General features: G+C 49.3%; 1 protein-coding gene across 2 annotated transcripts; it reads left to right on the top strand.

Moving 5' to 3' along the window:
• The first annotated feature begins 1,114 nt into the window (after positions 1 to 1,114).
• Positions 1,115 to 16,562, top strand: SF3B2 (splicing factor 3b subunit 2). 2 transcript variants are annotated; one of them, XM_090258230.1, is made up of 21 exons: positions 1,115 to 1,281; positions 1,453 to 1,499; positions 1,802 to 1,879; positions 2,621 to 2,869; positions 4,235 to 4,352; positions 4,660 to 4,760; positions 5,075 to 5,171; positions 5,347 to 5,438; positions 6,056 to 6,271; positions 6,422 to 6,559; positions 6,740 to 6,820; positions 7,001 to 7,228; positions 8,231 to 8,380; positions 9,050 to 9,139; positions 9,250 to 9,357; positions 10,328 to 10,435; positions 10,712 to 10,854; positions 10,947 to 11,048; positions 15,610 to 15,709; positions 15,813 to 15,998; positions 16,331 to 16,562. In XM_090258230.1, the coding sequence occupies exons 1-21, from the start codon at positions 1,149 to 1,151 to the stop codon at positions 16,400 to 16,402; spliced, it is 2,637 nt and encodes an 878-aa protein (XP_090114356.1). In that variant the 5' UTR covers positions 1,115 to 1,148; the 3' UTR covers positions 16,403 to 16,562. The 2 variants fall into 2 exon arrangements, with proteins under 2 accessions (XP_090114356.1, XP_090114352.1); XM_090258226.1 differs by having other exon boundaries at positions 1,450 to 1,499.
• The last annotated feature ends 277 nt before the right edge of the window (positions 16,563 to 16,839 follow it).

Below are 16,839 nucleotides of genomic sequence, written 5' to 3'. Positions count from 1 at the left end.
GGAGCACGCTAGAGATCTGAAGGATGTGGGTGTTTGGGGGAAATGTGACCATTTCACTTGTTTCCTGGTTCTCTCTTCCAACGCGCGCGCACACACACACACACAGGTAGTGAGCCTGTCAGAGACAGAGCTAGAATGGCAGAAGTGGGGGGAGAAACTGAATTGACTGGTCAGAAGAGGGAGTGGGGGGAGCTGGGCAGGCAAGGGGTACCTGCGTATTTCTCCCTCAGGGACACAGGCCACTGCGGTGGGTGGGGGGTGCGGCAGGAGGCAGGGTCGACCCCCCAGGAGGCTTGGTGGGGATGGGGAAAGAAAAGGTCCTTATTTTGGAGACAAAAAAAAAAAAAGGACATAAATCCTGTCGCTGGAAAGAATGTTCCATTTACTGCCCCCCAGTAATAATTTACAGAGCGTCTCTTGAACCCTACCTAGCAGGCCCCTGCTCACATTCTTAGAGATAAGGTTGGGGAAAAGGAGCCAGAAAGACTTCAAAACAAATGGTGGCGGTTTGAACGTGTTATGGGAACTCCATAGATGGACAGGAAAACGGGAGAAGGCCTAGCGGAGACGACATCTGAGCCGGCCTGGAAGCTGCAAAAAGGGGCTTTAAGCCCCAGGCCGGCAGCTGGAGCTCAGCCCGGGCAGGTCCGCTCCTCTCCCGGCTCTGATCCCATTTCAGAGCATTCATCCACCCCTGCGCCGGGGGTGGGCGGCAGGCAGACACTTTTATCACAGGCATCGGCTGCAACTTCCCGCTTTTTGGCGCCCTCAACGCCTGGCCGCCGGGGAATGAGTCCTTAGGGACTCCTTGGGAACCTAAGCGTCCGGGCCATTCGCGCTTGATCTGGAAGTCGGCCGGAAGGCTGGCAGTCTGGGCTCGGGCGGATCAGACGCTAAAAGCAGCCCCTCCCCTCCTCCAGTCCCTAGTGTTGCCCTGTGCCGTGGCCGAACGCCGTACTACAACTCCCAGAAGGCTCTGTGGCTAGGCTGCCTAGAGACCATTGGAAAACAGCAGGGGGTGGGTCTCTATCCGAAGGCCGTCCAACCCTGGAGGGAACGTGGCGTGCGGCGCTACCGGAAGTTCCGGGAAGTGGGCCTCCAGTCCGGCCCGAGCTTCCGGATTGGTCGCGCGCCTTGCAGTGGATAAGATGGCGGCCGAGCATCCCGAGCCTCCGAAAGGAGAGTTGCAGCTACCGCCGCCGCCGCCTCCTGGGCACTATGGCGCCTGGGCTGCCCAGGAGCTTCAGGCCAAGTTGGCAGAGATCGGAGCTCCAATCCAGGGTGAGGAGCCCCGGAGGTCAAAAGCCGGCAGCGTAGGCCTGCGGGGAAGCGGTGTCTGGTTACCCCGGAGACCCGGGGGCGGGTGGCGGAGGCGGGCCGCTGGGGCCTGACTGGGGTCGGCTGGCCTGCTCGGCCTGACCTACCCCGTTAATACTTTGCGTTGCCCAGCAGGGAGTCGCGAGGAGCTGGTGGAACGGCTGCAGACGTACACCCGCCAGGTAAGTGTTGGCCGCAGGATGTCGGGATAGGCCGAGTTTCTGAAGGAGGCCTTCGTGACCTCTCGACTCGGTCTTCATTGTTTGTGCACCTCGACGCAGCAAGCGGAGCTTGCCCTTTTTGCTTGTTACCGTATTTATGTGCTCTGTTGTAACCGCTTCTGTATACATATTGGTTCTCCCCAGCGCCCAGCCCGAGCTCTGGCCGACGGGCACTGGGTAAATTTTGTTGCGTGAGTGGGAGCGAACGTCGTTTAGGGGATCAGCTGTTCTTGGACTGACCTCGAGTCCTTTTTCTTTTGCAGACTGGCATCGTACTGAATCGGCCAGTTCTGAGAGGTGAAGATGGGGACAAAGCCGCTCCCCCTCCCATGTCAGCACAGGTGAGGAGATTGTTCCACTTTATAAAACCCCTTCTGCTTAGGGTGGTCCCTGCTCCCATGTAGTGTACCAGGAATGCGGCTCACAGATTGGTAAGGGAGGTACTGCACTGACGGAATGAGGGGCGCTTCAGTTCTCCCTGGGTCCTGATCCTTGCCTCCTTTCCCAGGGTTTGCTCCAAATTCTACTTATCACTTAAGATTCAGCTTAAATAGCTGGAGTCCTGACTTCATTCTCCCCAGCCCCCCTCACACCAGCTGGAAGTAATTACCCTCTTCTTTGTCCTTCCAGGGGGCACATTTCCTGTGTCAGTTGTTGAGACATTAGTGCTCCTTGATTTGGCATCATACCCATTTAGTGAGTTGTTGAGGCACACTTTATTTAAGTCCTCTCAAATTCCATGTCCTTTCTGATCCCGGATATGGCTCTTTTTCTCTGGGGTCCATTGACTCCTATGTGTGGGGTAAGGAGTCCTTGGATGGCCTTTAGAGGTGTCCCTGAGTCTCCTGAGATTGTATTCAAAACCTGTGTTCACGGTATTTTTCCGGAGAGAGCTGATAGATTTCATTGGTTGGTGCCCCAAAGTTAGCATCTTCTTTTGGTATTGCTTTGGTGTATTGTCTTGAATGCAAGGACTGTGTGTCATTTGACTTTGAGTCTCAGCATCTGTGTGATAGTAGATCCCCAGCAAATGTCTGCAATAGAGAAATGCTTTCTAAATTATGGTCATATTTTTTCCACAGCTCTCTGGGATTCCCATGCCACCGCCACCCATGGGACTCCCTCCTCTGCAGCCGCCTCCACCACCGCCCCCACCTCCACCAGGCCTTGGCCTTGGCTTTCCTATGGCAGTTGGACCCCGCCCACCCAACTTGGGGCCCCCTCCTCCTCTTCGGATGGGCGAGCCTGTGGCACTGTCAGAGGAGGAGCGGCTGAAGCTGGCCCAGCAGCAGGCGGCGTTACTGATGCAGCAAGAGGAGCGTGCCAAGCAGGTAAGGCAGCAGGTAGCCTGGCCTAGCTTCTGAAGGGGGAGTGGAGTCTTGAGAGCTGGATCCTGGGACCAAGCCGCCTGAGAAGGTTTGGATGAAAGACTAGAATTTAGGCCCTAGGCTAGAAGAGGACTCCAGGAAGCAGAGTTGTAGCAGATTGGCCTGGAGGATATTGGTGCGGGTATGAGCTTGTTTTCTTTTTTAAGCAGGGAGATCATTCACTGAAGGAACATGAGCTCTTGAAGCAACAGAAGCGGGTAATGCCCCTCATTTTAACCTTTGACTCCATGGTCCAATTCCTTGGTTGTCATGTTTAGTGCTTAGTGTTTAAAACAAGATGCACTATTCAAGGTTACTTCATCCTTAACTAAGTTTCAGTATCTCCCAAATAATTTCATCTTTTTTGTAGGTTAGGGGTCTGTAAACTGGATTGCAGCCTGTTTTTGTTTTGTTTTGTATGGACTGTCGCTAAGAATGGTTTTTATATTTTTAAAAGACTGTAGAAAAAAAATATCTACCAGTGTATAAAAGAGTGTACAGGTGCCTGAATTTTTTTTTTTTTTTAAGATTTTATTTATTTTTAGAGAGAGGGGAAGGGAGGGAGAAAGAAAGGGAGAGAAACATCAATGTGTGGTTGCCTATCCCCTGCCCCCAGCTGGGGACCCGTCCCGCAACCCAGGCATGTGCCTTGACTGGGAATTGAATTGGTAACCCTTTGTTTCGCAGGCCGGCGCTCAGTCCACTGAGCCACACCAGCCAGGGCTCAGTGGCCTAAATGTTTACTCTGGTTTTTTACAGAAGAAGTTTGATGATCCCTTCTAATCTTACATGATGTTATTTTAGGTACCTTGGAGAGGACCCTGGGCTGATTTAGTCATTTATATCATTCAACCTCGCAGGTGCCTAATGTCATTTGTTACCTAACGGCTTACTCAGGAGTATTAGAAAAAAAGCATTAATAGAACCAGTTATGGAAATACTTATGAAGTACTGTCTTTGTCCAGATTGTGCTAGATCTTGAGGGGTAAATATAATAGAAGAATTCACTGTTTGTTAGAAGTAACTTACTCTTTTGGAAAGAACACTTGTTAAAAAATAGAAGTCAGGGTTTAGCTCAATCTGCTAGGAAGCAGAAGTCTGCTGGGGTATTTCTAGGGTATATGTGTGTGTGTGAGAGAGAGAGATGGGAACGGCTCCTCTGTTTGGATCAGTATCCTGGCAGTGTGGGGGTGGCGCAGATGTCACAGCTCCAGTGGTACCTGATTGTTCTCCTGGGGCCTATTACCTGGCTGAACGGATGTGTTTGCCAGGGGCTGCCTGCCCAGTGGATGTCCAAGCTGTGGCTCCACTTCCACTTCCCTCTTGTAGGCAGCTGTGTTACTGGAGCAAGAACGGCAGCAGGAGATTGCCAAGATGGGCACCCCAGTCCCTCGGCCCCCACAAGACATGGGCCAAATTGGTGTTCGCACTCCTTTGGGTCCTCGAGGTAAGACCTTGATAATGCAAGGAAAGGACTTGGAAGGTGATGAAAATTTTATTTACTTAAGTATATATCACATTTAAGAAGTGTACATATCAAAAGTGTGTAGTTCCATGAATTTTCGTAAGCTGAACACACCCGTACAACCAGTATCTGGACCAAGAACCCCAAAACATTACCAGCACTCCGAAAGTCCAGGCTCCCTTCCAGTCACCCCATTCCCCTAAGGGTAACCATCACCCTGACTTGTAGCAAGGCAGGTAATATTTAAAATGAATGTTTTGTCTCTTCTCACATTGGATTTCTTTCTTAGTTGCTGCTCCAGTGGGCCCCACTCCCACTGTTTTGCCCATGGGGGCCCCTGTGCCCCGGCCTCGTGTTCCCCCACCACCCCCTGGAGACGAGAACAGAGAGGTGAGATTGCTGATTTCTTCTTTGGGAAAGGAGAGTGTGGTTTAGAGGGGGACTACTTCTGGATTTTTAGAGCAAGATTCTGAGAGAAGATGGGAGGACTTCTGGGGCGAGGGGGTATATGTAGTTCAGACATGTTTAGGTGGGGCAGGGTTCTGCAGTTCACTCTGAGGGGTGCTGAGGGATGGTTGAGCCCAGTTGGTGGTGTCCCCTCTGCTGTGTACGTCATCTGGCTAGCAGCCTTCCTAGTACAGGAGGTAGACATCCTTGGGAAAGAGGCACTGAGCTAACCCCTCTGGCCGGGTTGTCTCTGGCAGATGGACGACCCCTCTGTGGGCCCCAAGATCCCCCAGGCTTTGGAAAAGATCCTGCAGCTGAAGGAGAGCCGCCAGGAGGAGATGAACTCTCAACAGGGTGAGCATGTTGCCAGGTCCTGCAGGCTGCGGGGCCAGAACCCGGGGAGGCTGCAGCTCAGTCTGCATTCCTCTCTCCCTTTCCCGAGGAGGGTTTGAGAGAGAAACTGGCTCTTGAGAAAGAGGGGTTACTGTGAGCAAGAGAGGAGACTCACGGCCACTTCCTTCCCTTACAGAGGAAGAGGAAATGGAAACAGACATGCGCTCGTCCCTGGGCCAGTCAGCATCAGAGACTGAGGAGGACACAGTGTCTGTATCCAAAAAAGAGGTAGGGTGCTGGGTCCGGGGGCAATGGCAGGAGATAGGGTTCGGGCACCAAAATCACTCCCACTCCAAGGGCTCGGTGTGCGGGAGCTGCTGTCTTGTGCCCGTTTCCGCCCCCAGCATCTCGTAGGTGTTTTGCATTTGATTGCCATAAGTCCTTTGAGTTCTGAGTATAACACACGCTTACATTTTAAAGCTAAAAAACCTGAGTTTCTGGGAAGTATAGTAATTTATCCAGAGGCACACAACTGGAGGGGGCAGAAGTTTGGAGTCTGGCTTCAAGCCTTCTTTTTTAAAAAAAAACTTATTTGGTTTTAGAGAGAGGGGTAGGGAGGGAGAAAGAGAGGGAGAGAAACATCAGTGTGCAAGATACGTCGATTGGCTGCCTCTCGTACGCCCCCAAATGGGGACCTGGTCTGCAACTCAGGCATCTGCCCTGACTGGGAGTTGAACTGGCGACCTTTTGGTTTGCGGGAGGACGCCCAACCCACTGATATGCACCAGTCAGGGCTCAAGGCCTCTTTTCTCGGCCTCTTGGGGGGAAATTGGGGGAGATTAGAGGTTGAGGGCAGGCATGGTGCTTGGATTCTCTGAGCCAGTTGGTTTTACTTGTTTTGGCAGAAAAACCGGAAGCGTAGGAACCGAAAGAAGAAGAAAAAGCCCCAGCGGTCACGGGGGGCATCATCTGAGAGTTCTGGGGACCGAGAGAAAGAGTCCACCCGGTCTCGCGGCTCTGAGTCCCCAGCCGCTGATGTTGAAATTGAGTATGTGACTGAAGAACCTGAAATTTACGAGCCCAACTTCATCTTCTTCAAGAGGATTTTTGAGGCTTTTAAGGTACAAGGAGCAGCCCTCTCAGCAGGCAGAGTTGAAAGGAAGGGGGCAGGGATGGGGAAAGCTGGGGTAAAGAGGACATCTCTTCAGTGCTGGGTGCAGGAACTAGGGAGGGCCCTGGGGCTGGGGTTTCCACGTTGTCTGCCTCCTCAGCTCACCGACGATGTAAAGAAGGAGAAAGAGAAGGAGCCAGAGAAACTTGACAAACTGGAGAACTCTGCAGCCCCCAAGAAGAAGGGCTTTGAGGAGGAGCACAAGGACAGCGATGATGACAGCAGCGACGACGAGACGGTGAGGCCCACACCCTCCCGCCAGGCTCTGGGGGTGGCTGGCTGAGAAGCATCCAGCGAGGGACCATGGGGAACTCTGGCTGGGGGAGAGTCCCTTTGGTGGCTGATGGTTTGGGGTCACCCGGGTGGTCTGATTGATGCCCAGGAGCCCTGCTCTGAAGAGGTAATTGCTCTGTTCTAGGAAAAGAAGCCAGAAGTCCCCAAGCTGTCCAAGAAGAAGCTGCGCCGAATGAACCGCTTCACTGTGGCTGAACTTAAGCAGGTGAGACCGAGCCGGCCCAGCAGGCCCTGGAGCCCCTAGACCCCCCACACGGGGTTTGCTTTGGGGAGGAGCGCTTTGACGGAGGCCGGGGGGACAGGTCCGGGTCTTTTGAAAAGGAGAAAGAAAAAGCTGTAGACCGGAGAGGTTGATCCTTTTTTGAGGTGTGTTGCTCTTTTTCAGCTTGTGGCTCGGCCCGATGTCGTGGAGATGCACGACGTGACAGCGCAGGACCCCAAGCTCTTGGTCCACCTCAAGGCCACTCGGAACTCCGTGCCTGTGCCACGCCACTGGTGTTTCAAGCGCAAGTACCTGCAGGGCAAACGAGGCATTGAGAAGCCCCCCTTTGAGCTGCCGGACTTCATTAAACGCACGGGCATCCAGGAGATGCGGGAGGCCCTGCAGGAGAAGGTAAGGGCCTGACAGGGGCTCTGATCTGCCCTGGGGGAGCCGCGTCTTACTAGCTGCCTGCTTCAAAACTGGGATCTGGTTCCCGAAACCCACCTTCTTATTAATTGGCTAATTATTTGTTTTGGAAGTCAGCACTGTATGTGACACATAGCAGGAGGGGCAGTCCTCGCCTCTGTGCTCAGAGGTCGCCCTCCCGCCCGATCTGGAGGGGTCTGGTTCTGAGTGGCTCCATTTCCCCCCTTGTCTCCTCATCCCTTCAACCCCTCTGCCTGTGCTTGGCCAGCCAGCGCTGATCTGCACACGGGGCCTCCTTCCCTGCAGGCCGCTTTTGGCTTTGTAGTTCTCTGCCTCCAACATGAGGCCAGTGCACCTTGTGGCTAGAGATTCATGGTGGTTATGTGACTTCTTAAATTTAAAATTAAAAACAAAAAATTATTTGTTTACTTATTTATTTTTAGAGAGGGGGCAAAGGAGAAAGAGAGGGAGAGAAACACGGCTGTGTGGTTGCCTCTCACTTGCGCCCCCAACCGGGGACCTGACGTGCAACCTAGTCATGTGCCCTGACTGGGAATCGAACCAGCGACTCTTGGTTTGCAGGCCGATGCTCAATCCACTGAGCCACACCAGCCAGGGTTAAATTTAAAATTTTTAAATAAATACTTTGTCCTGCAAAAATTCACGAGGCACAAAAGTGCCAGGTGAAAACTTCCGCCTCCCAGTTAGGCTCTCATCCACGAGGTCTCTCGGAGGCAACTCAGGAGTTCAGTCTCTGGGTCAGCTGGATTAAAAGTATTGGCATGGGGCTCCCTCTACATGGTGCATATATTTTGTTCAACATGGATTCTGTAATGTTGAGGGGTTTGAGCAAGAAGGATTTTGGTGACTTTCTGAATAAGATAAATGAAGTTTCACATTAGCTCTTTTGGGAGTGGGGAGGCAGATCTATTAAGAGTTGAACTTGCTGAATCCCTTTTACGGTGTGTCTTTTGCCATTCTCCACAGGAAGAACAGAAAACTATGAAGTCAAAAATGCGAGAGAAGGTTCGGCCCAAGATGGGGAAGATCGACATTGACTACCAGAAGCTGCACGATGCCTTCTTCAAGTGGCAGACCAAGCCCAAGCTGACCATCCACGGGGACCTGTACTACGAGGTTCGCCAGGGTTGGGAGTGTGGCTGAGGAGGGAAGGCTGGGCCTTCGGTCAGGGCTCGTGGCCCCCAGTCTGAAGGGCTTCGGGAGCTGCTGCGGGGGCCCCTCTGCTCAGCTTCAGAGTTGTCCATGAACTCTCCTGGCATGGGATGGGATTTAGAATCTTCCGATGAGGCGGTGGTTTTGAGAGGTGCAGACAAAGTCTTTGAAGTGGTATTTGTTTATGGTGGGTGGTTTAGGTACAGGGGCAGATGCTTTTAGGGAGCATTTTAGGCGTGGGGGGGATGGGAGAAAACTTTTTCTGATTCTTAAAATATTAATGACTACAATATCCTGGGATTTTTGAGGTGGAAGGATCTTGGCAATCATCCAGTCAAATGCCCTGTTTTACGGATGAGAAAGCAGGTCCAGAATTTGCCTTTGTTTGCATAGTGGGTTAATGATAGGACTGAGAGTCCTGCTTTTCAAACCCCCTTCTTCCTGGCCTTTATTCCTCTCTGTGCCCGAGCCAGGGAAAGAAGCGATGAGAATCAGAGTGGGGGCGAGGCAGCCCGCGGTGGGGCTCTGTCTCTGAAGTGGGTCGGGACTTATCACTGTTCTCGGGTCCGCTTGCCATTGAGCTCCAGGTGTGTGTCCAGCATTCACAATCCCACGGCTCTGCTTTTTCCTCAGGGGAAGGAGTTTGAGACACGACTGAAGGAGAAGAAGCCAGGTGACCTATCTGATGAGCTGAGGATTTCCTTGGGGATGCCAGTAGGACCAGTGAGTGCCAGTTACCTGACGGGACGCAGAGAAGAGGGAGGGAATTGGGGCGGAAGGGAAACAAAGGGATCGGATTGGGCAGATGGTATATTGCTCACTTTTTCCTGCAGAACGCCCACAAAGTCCCTCCCCCGTGGCTGATTGCTATGCAGCGATATGGACCACCTCCGTCGTACCCAAACCTGAAAATCCCCGGGCTGAACTCACCTATCCCTGAGGTGAGCACTGCCCTTTCTTTCATTCTTTGCTGCCTCTGTTGTTAACTAGAAGGTGATTTTTTTCCCCCCTGTCATTCCACCATGTTTTTATTTTTAAAGGAAAGAATAATGGGTTTTGTTTTTTAAAAAACCTGACATGCTCATATAAAATAATCAGAATTGAGAAGTACAAAGATGAAAACAAATCACCCACAATCTTACCATTCAAATAACTGGACTTAACGTTCGGTGAATGTGTTTCCAGTTATCTGTCTAGTATACACGTGGGTGGATACAGAAATAATTTTATGTCAGGAATGGCATTAAATTCATTTTTATTACAAAATTAAAAAAAACATTGCCTGGGCTGGGTGGCTCAGTTGGTTAGAGCATCATCCTGATTCTCCAAGGTTGCAGGTTTGATCCCTGGTCAGGGTACATATAAGAAGCCACCAACGAATGCAAAAATAATTGGAATAACAAATCAATGTCTCTGCCCCCCCCACCTCCTCCATCCTCTCCCCTCCTCCTCTTCCTCTCTCTAAAATCGATCAATCAAAAAATTTTAAAAGCATTAAATTAAAAAAAATTAACAGACAACAAAGTCATTGAGGTGGAAAAGAATTGGGAGACTTCAGAATTTCTTCAGAAATAGATTCTAAAAGTTTTCCAAAAGTTAGAAAATTATCAATAAGAAGCAGAAGTCATGTTTTTTAAAGAATCTGTTTCCGTTTAGACAGTATGGGCTACCACAAAAGCTGAGGTTATTTACATGCTTTCTGTCTCTCATCTCCCTGTCCTGTTGCATCCAGACTTTTGTTGCTTGTTACTTCTGCTGTATAATGCTTTTGTTACATTTAATTCGCTGAAATCATAATTTCCAGAATTCCAAAGTGTTAGTTCTCTACTTCGGAGTGTGACTTTTTTCTAGGCCTTCAGTGTTTCTTTAGGAGCTCAGGAATAGAATTGACTTGTATTTCCTCTCTTGCAGAGCTGTTCCTTTGGGTACCATGCTGGTGGCTGGGGCAAACCCCCAGTAGATGAGACAGGGAAACCGCTCTATGGGGACGTGTTTGGAACCAATGCGGCTGAATTTCAGGTATGGGCCATGGCTGGCAAGCTTGGTCTTAATTACGGGCATGAAGTTTTAGAGATAGTTGGTTTATAGCTTCATTATCAGTGGGCGGCTGTTGTGAATTCGCAGAGTCTCAAGAAGGGCGTGCATTTTTCTGAGCTGTAATGCAAAGGCAAGCCCCCCACTGGGGTGTGAGCAGAGGTGGTTTGTTTATTCCTCTATCAGTATCAGTTTCCCTTACAGCAGCTTGCCACACGATGGGTGGTAAACGTTTGTTGAATGAATAGTGATCTCTTTCAGACCAAGACTGAAGAAGAAGAGATTGATCGGACCCCTTGGGGGGAGCTGGAGCCATCTGATGAAGAGTCTTCTGAAGAAGAGGAGGAGGAGGAAAGCGATGAAGACAAGCCAGATGAAACAGGCTTCGTTACCCCTGCAGACAGGTGGGGACGCAGAGTCCTCCCGCCTCTCTGAACTGGCCTGTCTGTCTTTGGGGACCTTCTCTTCACTCCAAGGCTTGTTCTTTTCTTCACAGCGGCCTCATCACTCCCGGAGGGTTCTCCTCCGTGCCAGCTGGGATGGAGACCCCCGAACTCATTGAGCTGCGGAAGAAGAAGATCGAGGAGGCGATGGATGGGTGAGGAAACCAGCAGACTGAGAGGGGCGGACTTTCTCTCCAGCTTCTGGGTTGACTGGCTGATGTTGGTTGTCACTCGCTCGCGCCCCTCCTCCCCCCGTGCACACACAATTATGGAACACCAGCCTTGTGCCAGGCACTGCGCTGGGCGGAGGGGAGTCTGCCGTGAAAAAGACAGGCCAGGTAGTCCTCAGAGAACCAGAGTTTCCGACGGGGCAGGCCGGTGAGGCTGAGGAACCTGGGCCGTGGGATACGGAGGGGCTGGGTGGGGGGAGGCCTTTGGGGAGCCCTTCCTGAGGAGGAGGAGCGTGAGCAGAGGGCTGAGTGTCGGGAAAGAGCCGGTCGCAGGGAGATCGGGGGCAGCAGGAGCTGTGTGCCAACAGCATGAAGGCCCTCAGACGGGCCTGGGCCTTGCAGTCCTGCGTGCTGAAGCTCTTTTGTTACCTAGGTGAGCCTTCTGGACGAACTGACCCCCTTTTTCATGAAATGATCTTCTCTTTATTTTGTTCTTTGTTCCCTTTATTCTGTTTTTCTATTTTTTGGTGTTTTTTAAAAAAATAAAGATCGTATTTATTTCTAGAGAGATGGGAAGGGAGGGAGGAACAGGGAGAGAAAGCTCGATGTGCAAGGGTTTCCTCGATTTGTTGCTTCTCGCACACCCCCAAGTGGGGACCTGGCCTGCAACCCAGGCATGTACCCTGACTGGGAATCGAACCAGTGACATTTTGGTTCACAGGCCAGCACTGAATCCACTGAGCCACACCAGTCAGGGCTATTTTCCTACTTTTTGGATTAATTGAACATTTTTTATGATTCCATTTCATCTCCTTTTTTGACTTAGTAACTAAATCTTTGTTTTATTATTTTAGTGGTTGCCTTAGGGTTAAGAATATCTGTCTTTATCACAGTCTGCTTTCAAGTAGTGTTATACCTCTTCTGGATAGTATTAAGTACTTTACAAAAGTACTTGAATTTTTTCCCTCCCAACTTTTGCACTACTGTCATACATTTTATTTTTCTATGTTAGAAATCCTACACTACATGGTTATTAGTTTTGTTTCAATGGTCAAATATCTTTTAAAGAGAGTTAAATAATAAGAATCATATATTAACCTACATAATTACCATTTCCAGGGTAATGATATCTGGTATCATTTTCCTTCTGCCCTGAAAGTCTTCCTTCAGCATTTCTTGTTGGGGGTTTGCTGGTCATGAATTCTTTCAGCTCTTGCAGTATAAAAATGTCTTTATTTGGCCTTCCTTTTTGAAAGAATTTTGTCAGGTATAGGATTCTAGATTGACAGTGTTTTATTTTTCTTTGAAATACTTTAAAAGATATTGTTCTGCTGTCTTCTTTCTTCTATTATTTCTGATGAGGGATCTGTCTTCATTCTTTTGTTCTTCTGTACATGTGTTACTGTTGGTCAGCTTTTAAGATTTTTCTAGCTGTTTTGAACAATTTGATTATGCTGTGCACTCTGGGGCAGTGTATTTTGTGCTTTTCTGCGTGTTCCTTTGGAGTTTGTTTAGCATCTTGAATCTGGATTTACAGTTTTTATTAATTTCTGAAAAATTTTGGCCAATATTTCTCCAAATACTGTACTTTGATTTGTTCCCTTCTCTTTCTCCTCTCCTTTGAAAACTCCAATTATGTACGTATCTGTTAGATCTCTTAAAGTTGTCCACTTTTCACTGATGCTCTGTTCATTTTAAAAATACATCTTTTCTCTTTGTATTTCATTTTAGAAAATTTCCGTTCCTTTGTTTTCTTTTTATTTTTGCAATTTCTGATCTGACTTTAATCACACCCAGTGTAGTTTTTAATCTCTAGAAGTGTGATTTGGGTCTTTTTTTTTTTTTCCCCCAGTCCTCATCTGACGATATATTTATTGATTTTAGTGGGGACAGAGAGAGAAGCATTGATAGGTTGCCTCCCATATGTGCCCTGATCAATGGACAGAACTCATAACTTAGGTATGTGCCCTGACTGCGGATCAAACCCGCAACTTTTTGTTGTATGGAATGATGCTCCAACCAACTGAGCCACCTAGCCAGGGCAGATTTGGGTCTTTTTATATCTTCTGTGTCTTTTATTTAACTTTTGAACATATGGACTGCAGTTATGACATTTTAATGTACTTGCTTGCTAATGCCAACATCTGTGCCAGTTCTGGGTTGATTTATTTGTTTTTTATTTTTTAGATTTTATTTATTTTTAGAGAGAGGGGAAGGGAGGGAGAAAGAGAGGGAGAGAAACATCAGTGTGTGGCTGCCTCTGACGCGCCCCCAACTGGAGACCCGGCCCGCAACGCAGGCATGTGCCCAGGCCTGTGTTGCCTGAGAGACGTGTGACTGATCATATAGGTATCAACATGAAAGAGTTGTCAGGTAGAAAGTTGAGACCCGAAGTTTTATTAGACAACTGAGGCATTTTTTTCTGTGAACAACTTGGTTGGGAACTGAATTGTTTGAGAAGCAAGGTTTGACTGTACTTGGAAACAGTTTGATTCTTTCAGGTCTTGCCTGTCAGGTTCATTAGGAAGGACTGACACAGTCCTCTCCAGTATTGAGGCACAGAGTGCTCTGTGTACTTGCCCCAGTGCCTCACTAATCAGGAGGGTTTTCAGTCTGCTTTACGGGGCTAGGCACTATTCTCAGTCCCGAGTAAGTGGCAGGTACTGTTACCACTAATCCTCTCAGGTGGTTCTGTCCCTGGCCTGGGTAGTACTCACCTGAGTACTCGAGGAGGACCATCTGCTGATGTCTGGAGTTCTTGAGCCTCTGGGCTGCTTTCTCTCCTCCAGTGCCCTGTCACATGGTCTCTAGCTGCCTTGGTCTTCCTGCACTTTCAGCTTTACCTCTTAAACTCATGGAGCCCTCTGGCTTCTGCATGGGTTACTCCCTCGTTCTGTGCTCTGCAGACTCGCCATGCAGTAGGCTGGGCCATTGAAGGACTCACTCCATTTGTTACCTATCTCTCAGGAATCACTGTCCTTCGTTGTCTCATGTCCAGAGACTTGAAAACCACTATTATACTTCTGGATAGTATTAGAACCTTACATCGATTTTGCCTCCCTTTTAAAAAAAAATTGTTTTGGGTGAGAGGGTACATCGAGTCCTTATTGCACCTTGTCGGAAAGGAGAAGTCTTAACTTTTGCATATTCAAGAAAGAAAAAGACAGAAGGGTACTGTGGCTGAGTATAGTGAGCAGGAATTAGGCAGGGGCCAGATTATGAACCCTTTAGGCCATGGTAAAGAGTTTGGACTTTATTCAAATCATGATCAAAAGCCTCTGCCCTCTGTGGGTTTTGAGCAAAGGAAGGATAGCATCTGAATTCAGTTTTAAGGCGTTTGCTCTGGTTGCTGTGTGAGAATAGATTATCACCTCTTCCAGGTGAGAGGTGGGGATGAAGCTGTGTCTGGGTTGATGTAGATAGATTTGCTCTTATGTTTCAAATGGAATCATTCATACGTTCATTTACTTACTTATTTATATTGTTTTTCTATTACAGTTGTCCCATTTTTACCCCTTTGCTTTCCCCTGCTCTGCCCACCTTCTCCCTCTCCCACAGTCAACCCCCACGTAGTTGCCCGTGTTCATGGGTCCATTTATACTTGCTCTTTGACTAGACCTTTCCCTTTCTTTCTCCCCTTTTTTTCCTCCCCCCTCTCCTCTGGTCACTATCAGTCTGCTCCTTGTTTACATGCCTCTGGTTCTATTTTGCTCATTTGTTTGTTTTATTCATTAGTTTCCTGTATTAGGTGAGATCATATGGTATTTGTTTTTCACTACCTGGTTTATTTCACTTGGCATAATATTCTCAAGGTCCATTCATGCTGTAGCAAAAGGTAGGAGTTCCTTTTTTCTTTCTGCTGTGTAGTACTCTATTGTGTAAATGTACCACAGTTTTTGATCCCCTCATCTACAGACGGGCACTTAGGCTGTTTCCAGCACTTGGCTATAGTAAACAGCGCTGCTATGAATGTAGGGGTGCATAGGTTCTTTTGAATTGGGGTTTCAGGATTCTTTGGGTATAATCCTAGTAGTGGAATCACTGGATCAGTGATGGAAAAGGCATTTCCATTCTTAGTTTTTTGAGGAAATTCCTCAAATGGAACCCTTTAAATAGCTGGCGAGACTGGCTGTGGATGGCCCGTGCACCAGTGGAAGGGCTGGATGTTTGAGTTCTGTATGTTAAAACTCCAGGCTCAGCATTGGGCAGGAACTGCTGTAGCCTCTTCTCTCCTCCTAGCTTCTCTGTTTCTTTTGGAAACTTGCAGCCTCTGACACTTAGCCCTTCTTTGCATGAGGGAGTCTTGGTCCCCTAAACTTGATTCAGGGAATCCCTTAACTCAGTCTCTGTACTCTTTCGAAGCTGTTTTCCCTGTAGTCAGCACCGACCCAGTTCTCTCTCTCTTGGGTTTCCATGACCTGCAGAGGCAGCTTGGGCATCCATTTCCCCTAGGTTTCTCAGAATCTCCAGGGTGCCGGGTGGGGGTGCTGTTCGTGTTCCTTTTGCTTCCCTTTCGTTTTGGGCTTGACCGCTTTGTTCTTCGCAGAAGTGAGACGCCTCAGCTGTTCACTGTGTTGCCAGAGAAGAGAACAGCCACTGTTGGGGGAGCCCTAATGGGATCAACCCACATCTATGACATGTCCACGGTAAATACTTGGAAGATGCTGCTTTTGGGGGCTGGACAGGGGGCAGAAGCTAGGGCTTCTGAGCCTCTCTTTAGAAATGACAAGGCTCTAATCCCTTTTCTAGGTTATGAGCCGGAAGGGCCCGGCCCCTGAGCTGCAAGGTGTGGAAGTGGCGCTGGCGCCCGAAGAGTTGGAGTTGGACCCCATGGCAATGACCCAGAAGTATGAGGAGCATGTCCGGGAGCAGCAGGCTCAAGTGGAGAAGGAAGACTTTAGTGACATGGTGGCTGAGCATGCTGCCAAACAGAAGGTAGGAACTCACAACAGAAACCCCCGGCTGGGGACTGGGACTCCTTTTTCTGTGGAGGGATGTCCTCTAGTGGTGAGAGTGAGGGACAGCTCCATGCCTGCTGCCCTGCCTGAGCTTCTTTGGTGCAGAAACCTCAGAAAGGCTCCAGTGGGCTGCCCTGCTTAAGGATGATGAATCAGGCACAGGGAGGGGAGGAACTCATCCAAGGCTAAGAATCCAATTTCAGCACTTTCTCCACAGACATGTATTGTTGTGTCAGATTGCCCACCCTTGTTTTGGGGCTTAGCGGGTTGTTTAACCTGTTGTAACCTGTTTCTCTTTCTCTCCTTTAGCAAAAGAAACGGAAAGCTCAGCCCCAGGACAGCCGTGGGGGCAGCAAGAAATATAAGGAGTTCAAATTTTAGGTCCCCCTCCCTCACCCAGCCCTCCTTTAGACCCTCTGCCTGGATGCCTGGGCTTCACACATGGGTCCCCAAGAGCCAGCTCTCCCACATTCCCAAGGGCTTGTCATTTCATGTTCTTATTGTAGACCTGTTTTGTAAATAAAGCTGTTTCCCAAGGAAAGAGATGAGTCTGTAACACTCCTGATCCTCCCTCGTCTCCTTTTAGTGTCCTCCTTGCAAAAGGACTAAAGCAGCCTTTTCGCAGACCTTCAGGGCTGCCCCCATGACGGGGGGGGGGGGGGGGGGGGGGGGCACACACCTGGATCAGATGTGGTTGAGACTGGTAAAGCCCCAGCCACATGGAAATTGTGTTTTATCACTGCCTACCTTTGTAGGAAGGCCCTGGGGGAAGTACCTCAAGGCCTGGTTTGACCTTACTACTTTGTCCTTGGGGGCTA

This window comes from Furipterus horrens, unplaced genomic scaffold, assembly GCF_987537825.1.
Source record: "Furipterus horrens unplaced genomic scaffold, mFurHor1.1.pri manual_scaffold_2, whole genome shotgun sequence".
Classification (NCBI taxonomy): Eukaryota; Metazoa; Chordata; class Mammalia; order Chiroptera; family Furipteridae; genus Furipterus; species Furipterus horrens.
This window is presented reverse-complemented; position numbering and strand designations above follow the sequence as displayed.

What these genes read in the sequence shown, in the direction of transcription:
- SF3B2 (XM_090258226.1), top strand. Translation starts at nt 1,149, where the DNA reads ATGGCGGCCGAGCATCCCGAGCCTCCGAAAGGAGAGTTGCAGCTACCG. An exon ending in GGATTTTTGAGGCTTTTAAG is followed by an intron (nt 6,272 to 6,421) that starts GTACAAGGAGCA and finishes CTGCCTCCTCAG; the next exon opens with CTCACCGACGATGTAAAGAA. An exon ending in ACGGGGACCTGTACTACGAG is followed by an intron (nt 8,381 to 9,049) that starts GTTCGCCAGGGT and finishes CTTTTTCCTCAG; the next exon opens with GGGAAGGAGTTTGAGACACG.